Genomic DNA, 19,025 nt, shown 5'->3' on the forward strand with positions numbered 1-19,025 from the left:
GCCGCACGTGGCCGGGGTGGGACCTCAGGCGACCTGCAGCCATCACTTTGTCTCCTCCGCCATCCATTGGGGCCGCCGCAGCCAATCAGAGCCAGCGGTTCCGGGCTGGAGAGCCAGCGCCGGGGTGAGACAAGCGGGAGAAGGGGCGGGGGGAGGAGAGGCCCCGAGATGGGAGGGGGCTAGCACGGGAAGGGAGCCTGGCACGGGTTCTGCCAGCCTGGAATCCGAGGGGGCGGGTCCTAGTGAAAGGCGGAGAGAGCAAAAGGGGGCGGGGATCAGGGGTGGGATGAGGGACAAGCAGAGGTTCAATGGGGAGACGCCGAGAGGAGAAGGGGCGGGGCCAGAGAGGGGCGGGACCTGGATTACAGGGGAGGAGCCCCAGGATTAAAGAAACTGGGAGGGGGGAGGAGCCAGGGGAAGGTGGGAGGTGGGACAAGGGAGAGGGTGGGTCCCGTCGTTGCGGGGGCGGGGCTCGGACCAAAGGGGCGAGGTTTGCAGGCCGAGGCTGCAGCTAGGGCTGCTGTGTAACTGCCCCAAGGCATTACCTCCCCAGGTGCAACGGGACTCACGGAACTACAGGTGTGTGGCGGGGTGCATGTGGAAGAAGGGACAAGGACGGGGGTGCGCTTGGGCAGACATGAGGAGGTGGGGATCACGTTAGGGAAGGAGAGGATCTAGAGAAATGCTGGGTGGGGGTGGAGTGAAACAGTTGGGGGAGGAGTTGGGGGCTCAGTGTAGGGGCTAGGCGGTGCATTCTCCAGTAGCCCTTGCGGGGGAGGAGCGGGAGTGCTTTGTGAGGTGGGAAGTACAATGTGAGGGGGTCAGGTCGCTATCTGAAGTGGAGGGTTCAGACGACACTTGAGGGGGAGGGGATCTGAAGCGCTTTAAGGGAAAGGGGGGGGGTGTCGTGTGATGGAGAAGGGCTGGTGGTCCGGAGTGTGGGAGGGACTGTGTGGAGGAAGAAGGGATGGGGCTGTGGGCACTGAGTGAGGGGAAGGGGTAGCAGGTCCCATCTGGGGAGGGAAGAACCCCTAGTGCTTTGGGAAAGTCTGGGGGTATTGTAGAGACTCCGGGAAGATGTTTGTGTACTGTGTTTCAGGAATGAGGGTGATGGAATTAGTGGGGTGAAGAAGCCAGTCTGTAGTGTTCCTGGCTCCTCAGCTCCTAACTCCACCTTCAGGCCTGAGCACTCTTAGAGAGGATCCAGGCCCCACTTGCCACTAGGGCGTGTGTGACTCTCTCAGTCGGCTTTGGATCTGTCTGGCTGAGACAGGTTTTTTCCCCTTAGCTGGTGTCCCTGGGGACCCTTCCCCTGCTTCGGTTCCTGTTAACCCCCCACTCTAGTTCCTGTTCCTCCTAGAAGCTTGCCTTGGTCCCTGTCTTCCCCCTCCGCCCCCACTTTGCCGTGCCCTTATGCTCTGGGTGTGCTCATTTCCCACTTCCTTCCTCACCCTGGGGCCTGGCCTGGTCCTTGCCTGTCTAGGAGCTGTGCCCTGCCCCAGACTTCGAACTCCGTGGCCAGAGACCTAAGTAACCAGCAGCAAGGCCCAGACCTCTCCCTCACTACTGCAGAGGTCTCTCCCGACAGCCCCCCAAGTGAATGGTAGACACCTTTTTACCACTTGCCACAAACTGATTTCCCCACACTTTTCCTTCTCCTGGGTAGGGAGCCCTAGGCCCCTCAAAAATTCTGGGCTTCTTTGGGAAGGGGAAATGGTGAGAAGTACTGAAGGTCTATGAGGCATGTTTTGAGAGGTGGGCCACTATTGTCGGCTGAACTTGGGAAGGGATGTGAGGTTCCAGTCTCTGCTGGGGGAGGGAGAGGGAATGGCTCCCCGCCCTCCTGGCTTGGAAGCTATCAGAACTGAGACTAGGGCCTAGTCCTTGTGGCAGCTCCTCTGGTTCCCTGAGGGGACTTGATGTAGTGCCAGAGTTCTTTTTGCCCCTGGGCAGGCTGGGAGAGGGTGAGAAAGCCCTGTTTTCCACACAGTGGCTGAATGAGTGTGACAGTGTTGCTGAAAGGGGCCCCAAGCCAGTCTCCTCTGGCTGAGAGACTGGCTGGGGAGGGAGGGGGTGCTGAAGCCAGACAAAGCCGTGGGGTAGGGTGGGGTAAAGGAGGGCAGGCTGAAACCTTTGAGGAGGAGCTGATTGCTATGGCAACACAGCTTCCCAGACTGTCTCTCTGAGAGGCGGGCTTAGGGCGGACTCACTCCAGCTTCCTCAAGACTGAGGCATTTGTGTGAGTGGGTGGAGCGTGAAGAGAAAGGGCATCAGTTTGCTGTGCAGAGGCTGGAGTATATAGACTTTCTGCTTCGGTACAAGCAGCAGGGCATTCAGATGCTTGGACCCATCTCTGAAAATGGATATGAGTGAACAGCAGCCATTAGAATTATAGCAGTATGAGGTCCGAATTGTAGAGGCCCTCAATGGTCATTGTCTATACAAATGCTCATTTTGCAGATTTGGAAAGAAATAAAGAGACAGAGATTTTCTCCAGGTCTCACAGTGAAAGAGCAGGTGTTAGGATCCTGGTCTTCTGATTGCTCTTTACTCAGCCCAGAGCTCATTGTTTCTTTCAGCCAGTGTTTATTGAGCACCTATTATGTGCCAGGCACTGATGCTGATTCTGGGAATACCAGCATGAACAAAATGGACAAAGTTGCTGTTCTCATGGAGCTTCCATTCTAATAGGGGGAGAAATAAATGTGTGTGTGGCAGGGAAGGGAGAGAAAGGGGGGGGAGAGGGAGGGGGAAGGGGAAAGAGGGAGAAGTGTCAGCTGGTGATAACTGTTATGAAAAAAATAAAGCAGGGTAAGAATTTAGGGCAGCTAGGTAAAGCCTCTTGATTGTACCATGCTGCTTGCCTTCCCGGTACCCACTGAGGCCTAGAACATCTTTGATCCTTCCCCTTGAACTACTGCCCCCTGACTTTTGCAAATAACTAAGGCCTGGGCCTATGGTAGTGGCAGTTAGATAGAACAAGGTGGGGTAACCAAGGAATTACTCCTTTTCTACAGTGTTCTGTGTCTACCTGTCTTCCCAGTAAGCTTTTACTAAGGTAAGTGGGCTTTTACATTGGTACTCTGCAATTTTGTTCAGGGTACTGAAAATTTCCTTAATCCCGTTCCTTAGCATTAGGGAACCAGCAAGGAAGTCAGTCCACGGCAACTGGGTTCTTTTTCAGCGTTTTTCCCCTGGTCTGAGGTAAGGAGAAAGGAGGCTAGAGGAACTGTTACTTGGTTGTCCTTCCTAAGTCTAGGGCACAGGGAGGAAGTAGGGGAGGAGAGCTTCATTTTACTGTCCAGTGACAACCTCAGGGCCCTTAGGGCCCACCACTACAAGCAAGGTAGAAACAAGGACCTTGGGGCTTCTGTGACTTCTGAACTATAAAAGAATGCACTCCCACTCTTCTGGAGGCACAGCCAGGGAGCCTGCCTGAATTGGCTGATGCTAATTCTCTAGGGTCTCAGTTTGAGTCTTTCCTCTTTTGGCTCTGGTGTTTGCCTCTTGTTTTGTGGAAGATCTGAGTCTTAGAAACCTCTTAAGCTCCAAACTGTCTGACTTCACAAGTGCAGAGGAAAAGGTAGGCAGGACTGTTTATTTTCTTAGCTTGCCCGTAGATCAGTCCCTCTAAAAAATGTCTTTTAATGTCTAATCCTTGCAAAGATTTCCATCCTGGTCATTTAAAGGATAAGAGAATAAGAATTAGGAACGCTGGTTCTGCTGCCACTTAATTTGGTAGGGTCTGGGCTGGGCTTGGGGCCCAGTGACTCAGGGGGAGGGTAGGGAGTTTCGAGGGAGCTGTGAGTCATGGGGGTGAGCTCTGTCAGAAGAGCTGGGCATATTTCTCCCTACTCTGGGCAGAAGCCTTCCTATCCCACTTCTTCCCCTGGGTGCTCTGCCTCCTTGAACAGGGGCTGATGAATAGAAAGAGTGCAGAAGGGCTGAAGCAGCCTGATCTCAGAATGGAAGTTTAGAGGCACAAAGAATGATGTCTAGGTTCCTGAATTAAAAGGTATCCCTATCTCAGGAGCCCTTGGGGCCCCTCTAATGAAGGCAAAAGAACATCAATATAGAGTAAGAGAGGAACAATACTATTTCTCAGTGGAAGGAGATGAGATCCCACTTCAAGACCTTTTCATCTGCCCTGGCACGAAGGAAGCTTCCTGGGATTCAACAGCCCTCTGGTCTCTGGACCTCTGGTTTGCAAGGCACGGAGAGATGAACGGGAGTGGGGATATTTGGGATCTGGTGTTGGAAGAGCAAGCTGACTTTGGGGATTGTCGAACTTTGTCTGTGGACGCCCTAGGTCGTCCTACTGACCTGCCTCTGAAGAGGAAGGGAGGGGTGAAAAGTGGGAGGCCTACGTCTTTCAAAGGGTTAAAAGGCAGGGCTGAGAGCTGCTTTGGACTCCGGCAGCTGAGGGGTTAAGGAGATGGGCGGAGCGACCCTATGTAGGCCGTCCCCCCCCCTTGTGGACCAATGGGCTTGCGTCTCTTGGAGGGGGCGTGCCTCACGCTTGAGTTCGTGGGGAGGTTGGCCTCCTTTAGGCCAATAAGCATGGTCGCTGCCCATGGCGGGCGGAGTTTGAGGGGGGCGTGGCGGCTGCGGCTGCAGCGGTGGGGGAGTGGGGGCGCTGGGCGGGGCGGGCTGCCCCATCAGCTGGTAGGAAATGGCCTGTGAGTCAGAGGGGCAGCGGAGTCGGCAGTGCGGAGCCCGGGCGCCCACGGGGAGGGACAGTCGCGGGGAGGGGCGAGGCAGCGGCTTGGGGGCTGCGGGCGCCAGGGCCCGCTAGTGTTGCACACGAAGCTGAACAGAGAAGAGCCTAGCAGAGCAAGGCTCAGGCTGAGCCACCCTTTGTCTGGGTTGGGGGCCCGTGGTGGGGAGGGTCGGGCATTCGAGGGGAGGGACCGGGACGGGACGGAAGGGCCTGGAGCAGCGGCGCCGCGGCGGAGCCAGTCTGGGAACGGGGTGAGTTTGTGCTAGGGGGAAATAGCAAATCTCCGAAGCCCCAGTAGGGAATGGGGCCTGTCCCAGGCTCTGGGGAGGAGAGGGGAGAGAAAGGACCTGGGAGGCTAAGCAGGGGTTGGGGGATTGGTCAGAATAAGGAGTCCTGGAGCCGGGGTGCTGGGGTGAGTCTACTGGGCTCATTTTGGAGGAGGTGCTAAGATTTGCTTCCTTTCCACGGAGGGTGGAGGGCTCTAGGCCACAGAGAGGCAAGGGGTTGGTGAGAGGGCAGAGGTTAACCTTCCTACTCACAGTAATGGTCCATGGGAACAGCCCCCGTAGCTAGTGTAGACGTGTGTAGGGACAAAATGTAGAGCAGCTGGCAGCAGTTCCTTCTGAACGGCGTGAAGGTGAAAAGCACATGGAGAGGAATTCTCCTTCCTGCCACCTTCCTTGATCAGGGTAGAAATGGGTATCTTTAATACTGAAGGGGAGAGTGAGCCTGGCAGCTCAACACCCACCTACCCCACCTCCCAGGCCTAGCAGGTGTCTGAGGGTACAGACCCCGTGGTATTCTGGGACTTGTTGTTTTTGCTGGCCTTGCTCCCTTGGCATGTTGGGAGCTGTAGTCCTTGCCAGCCACAGCCTGGCACAGCTGTTTGACGCCAGCTGCTGCCCACCCCCTGCACAGAGTGAGATTTGGCCTACCCTGCCCCTCCCCCACCAAGTCCTGCCCCATGAGTCAGCTTGAAGCCATGGTCTAGAGCCAGACTGGCTGGGTGGCAGGAAAGTGAGTCTCAGAGATTTTCATTGACAGGGCAGGAACTGAGAGGGCTCTGGGGTAATGAGCAGATGCCAGCCATGCTGGGGTCAAGTAGGGCATCATGTCATCACCTGGCTTCCCTAGGGCAAGGGCTCAAGAGGTCAGCTGGGATGATGGGATAACTTAGGGGTGGGAGTGCTAAGGAAAAAGCCCTTCCTGAATCTGTATAGCATGGGTAGAGGAAAGGAGGGAAGAGATGAGTACAGGTCGTACCCTCTGACAATGCTGCCATTGGCGTTCTGCCCTTTCCAGACGCCCCACCCACCACAGGGAACCAGAATTTTCTTAGGGCTTCCAGTTCTAATGAGAACTTGGTGAAATAGGATAGTGTAGGATAGTGCAGTGATGGGAACTTGGGGTAGGAGAGTTTTTCAGTCCCTGGATGCAAAGCTCCCCTTTCTCCCTGCGTCCCACCCCCATCTTTGTTGTTGCTGATTCTCCCTAAACAATTAATCTCCCTGCTTCTCTCATATTCTGGGAGTTTTTCTCCTCACTGTCAGGACTGCTTGCTGCCCAGATCTCTGGGACTTGCATTTTACTTTTTTGAGCCCTGCTATGTGCTTACCCCTGTGCTTGGAGTTGGGCAGAGGAGTGAAGTACAAACCTATCCTCAAGAACCCTATGGTCAGTCTACAAGATGTCTTACCCACAGGAGCAAGCAAAACTGTCACTGGGTTACAGGAGATAGTGGCACTGCTATAGGTGAGGTCTCAGAAGAGACAGACATTTATGGTCCAGGGTGGCCGGAGTAGACTTTATGGAGATGATGGCATTTGGCCTAGCCAAGGAAGGTTAAGACTCCGATAGGCATAAGGGAACATTCCTTGAATGAGAAAGGGTTTTGTGGATAGCAGGCAGCACAGGCTACTGACCAAAGGATAAGCTTGATCCTGGGGGGCAACGTTTTCTCCCATGAAGGAGGATGGCCTTCAACTGGACATCCCCTCACCCAATATGGACTCCTGAGGGTGGACTAGTCAGTGAAGACCATCTTGTACCCTGACAGAAAAGCAGTGGTTTTGGTTTTTGGGTGTTGGATGTGTTGGGGAGGCGTGGCGAGGTACTCCAGCTCTCTGACTGTCACTGTCTTATCACTAGTTTGCAGGGCCTAGGTAGGGGGAGGGGTAGGCCCTGGAAAGTGCCTTCTAGCAGTGCTTCCTCCCCCACCCCACCCCCTCTAGACTTGTTTTTGGTTAGATTTGTTGCTTCCTGTTAAAGGGACAGACTGCTGGGGGCAATTGGGAGTTTAATGCTGAAGGGCCCACTTTGAGCTGACCTGAGGTTTGTACTTCTAAGGAGCACTGATGGGGATGTAAGTTTCTGTAAGACCTCTGCCCTTAGGGTTATGGGGTGGCACTTGTCCCTTTAGAGATAGGTATGTGGGAAGGAGTTGTGCAACTCAGTGGCCTTGACTAGGAGAGTTGAATTCTTGCTTTGGCCACCTCTCAGTTGGCATGGTCTCTTGGATCTTGGGGTATCTCATTCCCCCTCTCATTCAGGGCAGGAGTCCCCCAGCTGGTGGCCCTGATAAGTAGTAATCCTGCCTCAACTTACTTGTCACATCCTTATTACAATGAGCTAAGACCTGCCTCTCTGTGACTCCTTGTATAGCCCAGTTCTGCTCTCTGGGCCCTGGATCCCAAGACCGCCCCTTCTGTTTCTGAAGGGCTTCTCATACTGGAGGAGGACGTCCTGGGGTATACTCTATTAGCTGACAGTTGGAGAGCAGCCTTACTGCTGGCTCCAGAGATCCTGGCTTATGTCTGTTTTTCTCTCCTCAGGGTCCAGCTGAGCCTAGGAGCTGCACGGAATGGTGGCAGTCACCTCGCCAGTGCAGCAGGCATGGACCAGACTGCCAGCTAGGAGAGCAAGGCATCAGTCAGGAAGAGGGAACACACAGCTAGGCTTAAGGCCTCTTCATCGGGGTGAGTGCCAGAGAGAGGGAGGGGGAGCAGGTACAGTTAGAAACCTGAGCTAAATGTGTCACCTTCTCAGAAGTTCTGAGAGTGGCCTTTATATTCCATTAGTCCATCTGGAGGTATTAGATTGGGAAACCTTCGCCCCCAGGAACCTCACAAGCTCACCTCCTCAGTCCAGGGGCGGATCTGAAATTCACCTGGGAGGGAGATGATTCACTGACTGCCCTGACCATCTTTTCTTCTCTTCTCTTGCACAGATGTCCCCAGGCCCCCCAGCCCAGGCCCAGCATAAAGGCTCTGGGGGGGGTCCCCCCTGACCTAAGGGGGGGCTTCATGCGCCACGTGCAGGCGGAGCCGTCTCCATCCTCAGAGCCAGAGGCTGGCCCTTCACAGCCTGCAGTCAGGCAGGGGGCCCTCCAGGGTGGCCTGCTCATGGGCTACAGCCCGGCAGGGGGGGCAACATCCCCCGGGGTCTACCAGGTATCCATCTTTTCCCCTCCAGCTGGTGCCTCCGAGCCTCATAGGGCCCTGAAACGGCCAGCCCCACCCACTGAGGGTCCCCGGGAGCTGAAGAGAGGCCCTGGGCTGGGGGCCAGAGAGGGACTACCCCCTGAAGAACCACCTACTCTGGGGCTATGGGGCCCAGAGGGACTGGGGCTGGGACTGGGCGTGGCCAGCCAACATTTCTGCCATCATGGCCTCTGTGTTGTGGAACAGGGAGGTAGCTCCACCTCACCTTGGACTTCAGGGGCCCGGAGTCCCCCTTGGCCCCCATCAAATGCTTCCTGCAGTACTTTGCACACCAGAGACTGGGCTTCCCCAGATCCTGGGGGACAGGGGTCCCTGGGGGAGTCCCCAGGGCCAGCCCCTCCGGGCCAGCTGCACACACTTGACACTGATTTGCACAGTCTTGCACAAATAGGGGGTAAGAGCCTAGTGGCTGGGGTGGACAATGGGGGCAGCCCCTGGCCTAGGGAGTCCCCTGGCACTGCCAATGGGCACAGCCCCGAGCACACACCCCCTGGCCCTGGACCTCCAGGCCCCTGCCCCACCAAGCGAAGGCTGCTTCCAGCTGGAGAAGCCCCGGATGTCAGCTCTGAGGATGAGGGGCCAGCCCCTCGGAGGCGCCGGGGAACCCTGGGCCACCCTCCTGCTGCCATCAGTTCTGATGCCAAAGCCACACCCTTCTGGAGCCACCTGCTGCCTGGGCCCAAGGAGCCTGTGCTGGTAAGCCAGGAGAGGAAGTGGTCTGCTCTTAAGTGGACATCTGTGTGGGGAAAGGTGATGGGCTTGGGAGGATGTTCCTACGAGAGCTTGTGATGAGCCCCTGCTCCAAACATAGCTGGCCTCCACCCAATCTCTTTCCCTAATCTTTCCTCTCCATAGGACCCAACAGACTGCAGTCCCATGGGGCGGAGGCTGAAAGGTGCCTGTCGCCTGAAGCTGTAAGTGACCAGCTTCTCCCTCTGCCCCTCCCTGAAAATGGGGCAGATGTCTGTAATTCTTTTTCCAACCCCAGGGTGGGGGACCTCAGGGAAGGAGCCCTAGGTAGTAGCTAATGGTGGGGCCCAAGGACAGTAGCAAGCGTAGCAGAATACCTCAAGCCAACCCACTTGTGTGTCCCCTCCCCTACCAGGAGCTCCCTTCGAAGCCTCCGGAAGGGGCCAGGCCTGCTGAGCCCCGCCAGTGCCTCCCCTGTTCCTACCCCCGCTGTCAGCCGTACCCTGTTGGGCAACTTTGAGGTAGTTCCCCTTGGGTTCCTTGATTGGTGGATCTTGCGGGAAGGGATGGTGGTGTGTGTGGCTTGGATGGGTAAGGAAAACAGCTAGCATCTGTCTCACAATATGTTTTCCCACCCCATCCCCAGGAATCATTGCTGCGAGGACGCTTTGCACCATCTGGCCACATTGAGGGCTTCACAGCAGAGATTGGAGCTAGTGGATCCTACTGCCCTCAGCATGTCACGCTGCCTGTCACTGTCACCTTCTTTGATGTTTCTGAGCAAAATGCCCCAGCTCCCTTCCTGGTATGACCTGACCTCAACCCAAAGTTAGCTCATGAGGGGCATGAGGGGTTGGGGGCAGGGGGTATTCTTTTTTTTTTTTTAACTGACAAAGCAAAAGACTTTATTGGGAAGGGCACCCTGGGCGGAGACCAGCAGAGTAAGGGAACCCAGGAGAACTGCTCTGGTAGTATTCTCTAGATGTTCTCGCCTAAGAGTCAGAGCCAGGTGGGGAGAACTCTAGTCTACGGGAGGGGCCAGGTCCCAGAATGAGAGGTTGTGGAGATGGATGAGTGTTCAGGGATCTCCCAGACCCTACCTTGGCTGATGGCTCTGTGACCTTCCCAGGGCGTCGTGGACCTGAACCCCCTGGGGAGGAAGGGTTACAGCGTGCCCAAGGTGGGCACCATCCAAGTGGTGAGTTTTCCCTGAGGGGGAGTGGGAGTGGGGACAGGAAAACATCCCCTAGACCCTACCAACCTTGCCCTTCCTGTCCCCAGACCTTATTTAACCCCAACCAGACTGTGGTGAAGATGTTCCTCGTGACCTTTGACTTCTCGGACATGCCTGCTGCCCACATGACCTTCCTGCGTCATCGCCTCTTTTTGGTGCCTGTGGGTGAGGAGGGAAATGCTAGCCCCACCCGCCGCCTCCTCTGCTACTTGTTGCACCTCAGGTGAGGACAGGGCCCTGGGTATCCTTTCCACAACCCAGGCATGTCCTCCCTGAATAGCATCTCTCCTTGCTTGTCTACAGTCTGGGGTCTTACTCTGATCACCCTGTCCTCCCCCAGGTTCCGGAGCTCCCGCTCAGGCCGCTTAAGCCTGCATGGAGACATCCGCCTGCTTTTTTCCCGCCGGAGCCTGGAACTGGACACAGGGCTCCCCTACGAACTGCAGGCTGTGACTGAGGCCCCTCACAATCCACGTTATTCACCTTTGCCCTGATTGTCAGTGCCCTGAACCCATGTGGGCCAAGGACCTGCCCATCCTGCTCCATCCTGGGCAGAGCAAACACGTGGAGAGGTGCAAGAGACCCTTCAGGCTTGAATTAAAGCCCTCACCACGCTCATGCCCAAACTGATTATTTGGGTGTTTAAAGCTTCTGATCTTACCACACTCTGCCCTACTCTGGGTACTCCACGTGTCTGCCCCCTCCCTTGGATTTCCCAGGCCAGCTGCGGTAGTGGGGAGGAACTGGAGCTACCCTGAGGTTGTCCTAAGTTCCCAGGCAAGTCATGCCAGCGTTGCCTCCCTGTCCTGGGCAGGGGCCACTTATTATTTTATTTATTTTAATTTATAATTTATTCAAATTGGATTGCCTTGGTAACGTCCCAAACCTGATAATTGGCATTGCCCCTCCTCCTTTCCCACTCTCAGATATTGCTCCAACCTCAGGAGTTGAGGAGGCTGATATGGGGGCTGTAGGAGAACTGCTCTCCCTCAGCTGAGAGCCGAGAAGTATCCCGGAAGGACTGAGTCACCAGCCAAAGACTCAGCTTCCCCTGTCCTTCCTTATTCCTTTCACTTCCCCAACCCTCTCACCTCTTTCTGAAGGCCAACTTGTGTGTGTGTGTGTCTGTGTGTGCGTGTGTCTGTGTACGTGTATGTGTGTGAGAGAGAGAGCATGCGTGCAGGCACACACACACACACAGGGGTCAACCACCCCTCATCTAGGACTTCAGACTCTGGTTGTCTCTCTCCTTCTGCCTGTGTCTCCTTGCTTTGGGGTCCTGACTGAGGAAGGTGTTCAGGGGACAGAGTCAGGGCCAAGGACTGGGGTGCCTCCTCTCACCTGGCCAGACTCTGACCCACCTACCTCAGTTGGGGTGAGGGGCACCCCTCAAACTCAGTCATGTAGTTATCAACTACCCCATTCCCCACTCTAGACTCTGACCCAGCCTTAGCCCTGATACCTGGGGCTGGGCTGAGGGGAACAAGCATTTGCTAAAACTTGAAAAAAAAAAAAAAAAAAACAGGAAAAAATTGTACCTGGTACTTTTTTTAAAAAAAAAGAAAGAAAGAAAGAATAAATTCTTGTTTGAAACTTGAACTAAGCCTTACTTTTTCTGTTCGGGAGAGCATGGGAATGGGGATGGAGAGCCTAACTAGAGCTGGGACTCTGCCCTTTCCCCAGGAAAGAGGCCTGAGGCAGGGAAGTCTTAGGGGAGGCCCCCATGATTCTTAGGGTCTGGTCTTGCCCCTTTCACAAAATGGGGTGGTGTGGTAGGGAAGGTTCTGCTGTAAAAGCTGAACTCTGAATGCGGATCTGGATTCTTACACTGGTTCTGTTGATGATTTTAGCTCCTCTGAGCTTCAGTGCTCTGATATGTAAAATGAGGGTGACTGTGCAAGTCTCCTAATGGATGTGACAGAGCATCGGAGATGTGTGCAGGGTGACACGCTCCAGAGAAGGCTGAATGTTGGGGCTGTGTGCTGGACTCTGTATGCGAGGGAACCTGGCCTGATAGACCCTGACGGGGTAGAGGAAGAAAAAGCTATGATGCCTTGGGAAAAGAGGGGAGGGGGAAACCTCAGTCCAATCACCGGGCAATGTTAGGCCCTGTCACCATGGTAACGGGAATGGGGTCAGTCCCCAGTGGGAGGGCTGGGTACAGCACAGCAGGACTACCAGAGAATGTCACTATGGCAACCACGGCAATGAGTCAGCTCCAATCGCTCGTCGCTATGGTGAAAGATGGGGGCGATTATACGCTCAGAAGGGTAAACTGAGTCTCCAGTGGGGATAAAGAATTCTGTGGGAAGCTTTTCTGGGCCACCTGCACGCGAAAAGTAGCCTCCATTTGGTCACCGTGTTCGGGATCTTGGGCTTGAGCAGCGAGAACAAGAATAAGCTCCAGCCTTGAGCCCTCTCTAGAAGGTCTGCGTCTCCCAGCGAGCAACTTGATGCACGCTTCTGCCGAGTAACGCTGATTGGCTGAGTGTGGAAGGGGGAAGGGAAGGCCGGAAGTACATCCGGGGGAGTGGAAATACGGGAGGAAAGGCTCAGGTCCGGGCATCTAGAGCGACCGCTCTGCTTCGCGTCTCGTTGGTTCCGGAGGCCGCTGTGGCAGTGGGAAATGCTGGCGCGCGCGGTGCGGGGGTCTGGGGCCCTTTTGCTGAGGGTGAGTGCAAGGCATCCTTCTCTAAGGGTCGGGCCAGAGATCACCTGGGTCTTCAACTGGGAAGGGGCCAGATTCTAAGTGTGGGGAGAGAACTGGGATCGGAGGTTATGGTACTCGCCTGAGTTCCTTTCCGAAAACCCTTTAGGGTCGCGGTTTAAGGACATGCCTCCGGGACAGGCACCGAGAGGGGCGGGGTGCCCGGCCGACTGGGTCTCTGCTAATCCTCGTCTTCCCTTTAGGGCTCCGTGCAGGCTTCTGGCCGCGCTGCGCGCCGCGCCTCCTCTGGATTGCCCCGAAACACCGTGGTGTTGTTTGTGCCGCAGCAGGAGGCTTGGGTGGTGGAGCGAATGGGCCGATTCCACCGCATCCTGGAGCCTGTGAGAACCTCTTCTGCCCACCCCGGGCCAGCCTGAATCCCAATTCCCTCACGACATGGGGGAATGGGGTGAGACCTCGTTGGGGCCTGCCTTCACCTTTGGCTTCTGACACCCCAGGCCAGACCTGGCAGGGCCCAGACTGCTGACGGTCATACCCATCTTACCACCTTTTCCCATTGCCCTAGCATCCCACAGGCCCCACGTTAGGAATCTCTTATATTAATCCTCTCAGCTCCACCTGTCTGCATGGAAAAGGCTACTCTGCTGGCTCCTATCTCCTTGACTGTCCCTTCCATTCAGAGATCCAGCCTTACATTCTTATCCTTACATGCTTACGTACCAGTGACACCCTAAGCCTTCTGTTTTTCTGGGCAGAATCTATGTTGACTCCCTACCCACTCCAGGCCTAGCTTCGATCTCAACCCTACAGCCCCCCATCCTTCTGAAGACCTGTGACTCCTCTTCCCAGGGCTTGAATATCCTCATCCCTGTGTTAGACCGGATCCGATATGTGCAGAGTCTCAAGGAAATTGTCATCAACGTGCCTGAGCAGTCTGCCGTGACTCTTGGTGAGGGGTGCGGGGTGACATGGGTGCTCTGAGGCCATTAGGATGTGGTGGCAGGAGAAAGAGCTGACTGGGACCTGGAGGCCTGACCTCCTTTCTCTCCTGCTCCTGCACCTACAGACAATGTAACTCTGCAAATCGATGGAGTCCTTTACCTGCGCATCATGGACCCTTACAAGGTATCTGCCCTCTGCTTTATTCAGCTCCTGAGTTGCTCTCCTCACTGAAATCCTGCACGCAAGCTACTGACACTATCCATGCCCCTTTCAGGCAAGCTATGGTGTGGAGGACCCTGAGTATGCTGTCACCCAGCTAGCTCAGACAACCATGAGATCAGAGCTCGGCAAACTCTCTCTGGACAAAGTCTTCCGGGTAAGGGGATCTGAGCCAGAGTTAGGGTTTGAAGACACATACCTGGCACTCTCAGTCCTTTCTGGGGATCAGTTCCGGGACCTTCTCGGTTTAGCCGCCTGAAGGTTGGGTTGAGGCCATGGAGCTTACACCTCTCTTCCTCCAGGAGCGGGAGTCCCTGAATGCCCACATCGTGGATGCTATCAACCAGGCTGCCGACTGCTGGGGCATCCGCTGCCTCCGTTATGAGATCAAGGATATCCATGTGCCACCCCGGGTGAAAGAGTCCATGCAGATGCAGGTGGGGGCCAGAGAGGGATGGGGAAGAGTACTTCAGGATGCTCCAGTTGCATAGGGACCTGGACTCCCTTCCCTGTTGTGATGGGTACAATTGCAGGTCTGTGTAAGAGTTTACTTTTACTCTGGTTTCTTGTTGATGGGGCTTGCTGGGGGCTTCTAGGTGGAGGCAGAGCGGCGGAAACGGGCCACAGTTCTAGAGTCTGAGGGGACTCGAGAGTCGGCCATCAACGTGGCAGAGGGGAAGAAGCAGGCACAGATCCTGGCCTCTGAGGCAGAAAAGGCTGAACAAATAAATCAGGCAGCAGGTCAGCAGAGGGTAGAGGCTGAGGGATGAACAGGGTATGGGTCTTTGAGGCTTGGTACTGGGACAGGAGCTTTGGGGTACCCTGACCTCATAGGTCAAGCTCTGTCTCTTTTCTTCCAGGAGAGGCCAGTGCAGTTCTGGCCAAGGCCAAGGCTAAAGCTGAAGCTATTCGCGTCCTGGCTGCAGCTCTGACACAACATGTGAGAGACCCCCTAGGTGGGATTGGGGATCAGGAATTGGCAGTAGAAGAGGTTCTCTTATCAACCCTTGGGAGAGATTCCTGCCTTTTTGGTTCCATTGAGCCACATTACATGATCTCTTGTATTGTGATCTGCATATCCTCTTTCTAGGAACCTGATTTCTCTCCACTTCCTTTCCTCCCCCACCCCCACCCCGACCCCCCATCCAAGTCTGTGATCTCTGATTTTTATATTCCCTGTGGCCACAGAATGGAGATGCAGCAGCCTCACTGACTGTGGCTGAGCAGTATGTCAGCGCATTCTCTAAACTGGCCAAGGACTCCAACACTATCCTGCTGCCCTCCAACCCTGGCGACGTCACCAGTATGGTGGCTCAGGTTAGAGCGCCCTGAGGACCCAGCATAGAGCACCAGTGCCAGAGACTGAGACGCTACCACCACCACCATCACTTTCCCCATCGAGTCCTCTAGAATGCCCTGAGACCTACACCTCTCTTCATCCCCTGAACGAGACACCCCCACTCATCCCTAGCAATAGGGAACCTCTTGAGACATCTTTCTTTCTTTTTTTTTTCCTTTTTTTTTTTTTTTTTTTTGCAGATGCCTGTATTAGTATTTTGAGGGTGACCCTGCTCTGGTAGTTTGTAACATTCCTAGAACCGACTCCAAAGCTTTTAAGACTGAGGCTTGAGAGAGAGAAAGGAAAAACAAGCTTACTGGTCCTGGCTCTACCTTCTTCCTTTGAGCCGTTGGTGGGTTGGGCTATGCCTTCTGCCATGTGTCATCATGGCTCTCTCTCTGTCCCTCTCCTCAGGCCATGGGTGTGTATGGGGCCCTCACCAAAGCCCCGGTGCCAGGAGCCCAGGACTCAGTCTCCAGCAGGAGCAGCAGAGATGTACAGAGCACAGATGCAAGTCTTGATGAGGAACTTGATCGAGTCAAGCTGAGTTAATGGAGCTGGGCTTGGTCAGGGAGGCTGGGGACAGGGAAGCAGCACTCCCAGATTCTGGCTCTAGCCTCCCTGCCAAGATTTTGGTTATTATTTTTTTATTTGAACTTTAATCATGTAATAAACTCACCAATGGCAAACCAAAACTGTCCTCTTTGATTGGGGAATGAAGTTGGGAGAGTCACCGGTGTTCTCCTTGGATGACCACTACCACCTCCAGTCCTGTCAGGTCTTGGGAACTGATTCCTCCATGAGCAATATTAAATGTCATGTAAAGTGAAATCATCCTGCCTGTCTTCAGAAGAAGCTGTGGGATACAGTGGAAGGATTAAACCACATGTCTACTGAACTGCCAGCTGGGGAGTGTAGTCCCCCCTCTTGCTAAGTGCAGGGCTGTGAATTTGAGCAGGTGTTGGGGTTGTTTTTAATGGGAAAGAGGACTGTCCTGGTGGAGTAGTGCTCAAAGGGTCCTCAGGGACTGAGGACACTCATTCGTTCATTCAAAAACATTCAATGCTCAGCCATAAGAAGGAACGAAATTGGGTCATTTGTAGAGACGTGGATGGACCTAGAGACTGTCATACAGAGTGAAGTAAGTGAGAAAGAGAAAAACAAATACCGTATATTAACGCGTATATTTGGAACTTAGAAAAATGGTACAGGTGAACCAGTTTGCAGGGCAGAAATAGAGACAGATGTAGAGAACAAATGTATGGACACCAAGGGGGGAAAGTGGCGGGGGGCAGGTGGTGGTGTGATGAATTGGAAGATTGGGATTGACATGTATACACTAATATGTATAAAATGGATAACTAATAAGAACCTGCTGTGTAAAAAAATTTTAAAAATTAAAAAAAAAAACATTCAATGATGTCTACCATGTGCCAAGCTCAGTGTTACAGAAGAACCCAAATCCTATGGTCCCTGTTTTCATAGGAAACAGAGCTACAAAATGGTAAGTGCTGAGGTGGAGGAAAGTTCTGGCTGAGGGACCCTTGGGGGAGGAGCATATGTCACTTTGTGGGCAGCAAGGTTACCAACTTGGACATTGGGCTCAGGCTGGAAAAATCAGTGCTTTCATCAGGCTACGGTTGGGGACTGGAATATGCAAAGGCCCATGACTCCAGAGAAGTTGGAGTATTCAGAGTTGTTCGCTGTGGCTGATGGGTGGGGTGTTAGGGGGTGTGACTATGTGGCAGGGGCCAAATCTCAGGGAGATAGGGTCCTGAAAGAGTTTGGACTTTATCTGGGGAGTGGGGGGCATGAAGGGTTTTTCCCCTTCCCATGAAGAATTTTAAGAAGATTAAGGTAATCACATCAGAGTTTCAGATGGAGCTGTCCTGCTGCGATGTGGTCAGGGGATTTGAAGGAGAGGTGGGAGGCTGGAAGGACAGTAAGAAGGCTACTTCAGTGGTCCTGGAGAGGGTGGTGAGGCCTGAACATAGGTAAGGGGCTTTGGGGATGAAGGTGGAGGGATATTTCAACATATTTCTGAATTAGAATTTATTCATTTATCCATTTAATAATTTTATTGAATCCCAACTATATGCCAGGCACTGAGGATATAGTAATAAAGAAACCAAAATTCCCTACTCTCAATGAGCTTACATTCTATTTGGAAGGGACAAATCATTAATAAGATGTATAGTATTTCAGATGCTGATGAGTTGTACTACAGAGGGAAGTAAAGAAAGGAAGGGAGATGGGGAACTGGAGAGGAGGGCTGTAACATTAAGTAGAGGGTTACAGGAAGCCTCACTGATGGTACATTTAAGCTTAGATACGGAGATGAGATGGGTAAGGCCCATTTGGGCATCTGGGAGTAAAGCTGACAGGAGTTGGAAATGCAAAGGTCCTGAGGCAGAGCGTGGCTGCCTTGTAATGTGAAGAGCAAAGCAACTACAGTGGATGGAACTGAGTTAAGGAAACAAGTGGCAGCTACATGAATCAAAGAAGGAAGTGGGGAGTCAGTGTGTAGATTTGTAGGGCCATGTAGAACCACTACAATAATTTAGTCTTTACTCTGAGATGAGAAACCATTGGAGAGGTTTTTTGTTTTGTTTTAAATGGTAGCTTTTCTGAGATATAATTCACATACAATGTGATTCACCTGCTTAAAGCGTAAATTCAATAATTTGTAGTATATTCACAGAATTGGGCAACCATCACAATTTAGAACATTTTCATCACTACTCCCCATCCCCACCCCGCCACAAAACCCCTGTACCCATTAGTAGTCACTCCTCTCTCCCCTCAACCCTAGACAACCACTAATTTACTTTCTGTATCTGTAGATTTACATATTCATGTAAATGGAATAATACGTGCTATTTTGTGATTGGCTTCTTTCACTTAGCATGTTTTTTTTTTTAATATTTATTTATTTGGCTGTACCAGGTCTTGGTTGTGGCACCTGGGCTCTTCGATGCCACGTGCGGGATCTTCCTTGAAGCCTGCAGGATCTTTAGCTGCGGCATGTGGGATCTAGTTCCCTGACCAGGGATCGAACCTGGGCCCCCTGCATCGGGAGCGTGGAGTCTTAGCCACTGAACCACTACGGAAGTCCCCTAGTGAGCATGTTTTTAAGTTCCATTCATGTAGTTGCATGTAACCACTTGTAGTACGTCATCCCGTTTTTTTTTGGCCAAACAATATTCTATTGTATAGATATAGCATATTTTGTTCATCCATTTATCAGTGAAGGCCATTTGGGTTGTTTCCACCTTTTGGCTATTATGATAATGCTACTATGAACCTTCATGTGCAAGTTTTTGCGTGGCCACAGGTTTTTCATTTCTCTTGGGTATATACCTATGAGTGGAATTGCTGGGTCATATGGTAGCTCTATGTTTAACCTTTGGAAGAATTGCCAGACTGCTTTTCAAAAGCTGCTGCACCATTTTTCAATTCCAACAGCAGTTTATGAGGGTTCACATTTCTTCACACCCACATCAATACTTGTTATTTATCTTTTTTTAATTAATTAATTAATTTATATTTATTTTGGCTGTGTTGGGTCTTCGTTTCTGTGCAAGGGCTTTCTCTAGTTGCGGCAAGTGGGGGCCACTCTTCATCGCAGTGCGTGGGCCTCTCACTAGCGCGGCCTCTCTTGTTGCGGAGCACAGGCTCCAGACGCGCAGGCTCAATAATTGTGGCTCACGGGC

The 19,025-nt window shown here is 53.3% G+C and overlaps 2 protein-coding genes across 7 annotated transcripts; both read left to right on the top strand.

Moving 5' to 3' along the window:
• Positions 1 to 459: 459 nt before the first annotated feature.
• Positions 460 to 11,743, top strand: ATOSB (atos homolog B). Of its 3 annotated transcripts, none has more exons than XM_082468406.1 (9): positions 460 to 579; positions 7,552 to 7,695; positions 7,947 to 8,916; positions 9,076 to 9,134; positions 9,326 to 9,431; positions 9,557 to 9,715; positions 10,040 to 10,108; positions 10,192 to 10,367; positions 10,485 to 11,743. In XM_082468406.1, exons 3-9 carry the CDS (start codon positions 8,023 to 8,025, stop codon positions 10,636 to 10,638), a joined length of 1,617 nt encoding a protein of 538 aa, XP_082324532.1. In that variant the 5' UTR covers positions 460 to 579; positions 7,552 to 7,695; positions 7,947 to 8,022; the 3' UTR covers positions 10,639 to 11,743. The 3 variants fall into 3 exon arrangements, with proteins under 3 accessions (XP_082324532.1, XP_082324533.1, XP_082324531.1); XM_082468405.1 differs by lacking the exon at positions 460 to 579 and adding an exon at positions 4,734 to 4,971; XM_082468407.1 differs by lacking the exons at positions 460 to 579; positions 10,040 to 10,108 and adding an exon at positions 4,731 to 4,971.
• Positions 11,744 to 12,656: 913 nt separating this feature from the next.
• STOML2 (stomatin like 2) lies at positions 12,657 to 16,007 on the top strand. 4 transcript variants are annotated; one of them, XM_082468457.1, is made up of 10 exons: positions 12,657 to 12,815; positions 13,055 to 13,192; positions 13,597 to 13,761; positions 13,879 to 13,937; positions 14,029 to 14,130; positions 14,276 to 14,410; positions 14,570 to 14,714; positions 14,834 to 14,913; positions 15,162 to 15,290; positions 15,727 to 16,007. In XM_082468457.1, the coding sequence occupies exons 4-10, from the start codon at positions 13,923 to 13,925 to the stop codon at positions 15,862 to 15,864; spliced, it is 744 nt and encodes a 247-aa protein (XP_082324583.1). In that variant the 5' UTR covers positions 12,657 to 12,815; positions 13,055 to 13,192; positions 13,597 to 13,761; positions 13,879 to 13,922; the 3' UTR covers positions 15,865 to 16,007. The 4 variants fall into 4 exon arrangements, with proteins under 4 accessions (XP_082324583.1, XP_082324580.1, XP_082324581.1 ...); XM_082468454.1 differs by having other exon boundaries at positions 13,623 to 13,761; XM_082468455.1 differs by having other exon boundaries at positions 13,662 to 13,761.
• Positions 16,008 to 19,025: the final 3,018 nt, after the last annotated feature.

The sequence above is a fragment of the Balaenoptera physalus genome (genome assembly GCF_965194825.1).
Source record: "Balaenoptera physalus genome assembly, chromosome: 7".
NCBI classification, from domain to species: domain Eukaryota; kingdom Metazoa; phylum Chordata; class Mammalia; order Artiodactyla; family Balaenopteridae; genus Balaenoptera; species Balaenoptera physalus.

Bases quoted from the DNA above. Each gene is read 5' to 3' on its own strand.
- ATOSB (XM_082468406.1), top strand. From the start codon at position 8,023: ATGCGCCACGTGCAGGCGGAGCCGTCTCCATCCTCAGAGCCAGAGGCT. The intron at 9,432-9,556 runs GTAGTTCCCCTT...CCCCATCCCCAG, and splicing joins CCCTGTTGGGCAACTTTGAG to GAATCATTGCTGCGAGGACG. The intron at 9,716-10,039 runs GTATGACCTGAC...TGACCTTCCCAG, and splicing joins ATGCCCCAGCTCCCTTCCTG to GGCGTCGTGGACCTGAACCC.
- STOML2 (XM_082468454.1), top strand. From the start codon at position 12,771: ATGCTGGCGCGCGCGGTGCGGGGGTCTGGGGCCCTTTTGCTGAGG. The intron at 12,816-13,054 runs GTGAGTGCAAGG...TCTTCCCTTTAG, and splicing joins CTGGGGCCCTTTTGCTGAGG to GGCTCCGTGCAGGCTTCTGG. The intron at 14,131-14,275 runs GTAAGGGGATCT...CTCTTCCTCCAG, and splicing joins CTCTGGACAAAGTCTTCCGG to GAGCGGGAGTCCCTGAATGC.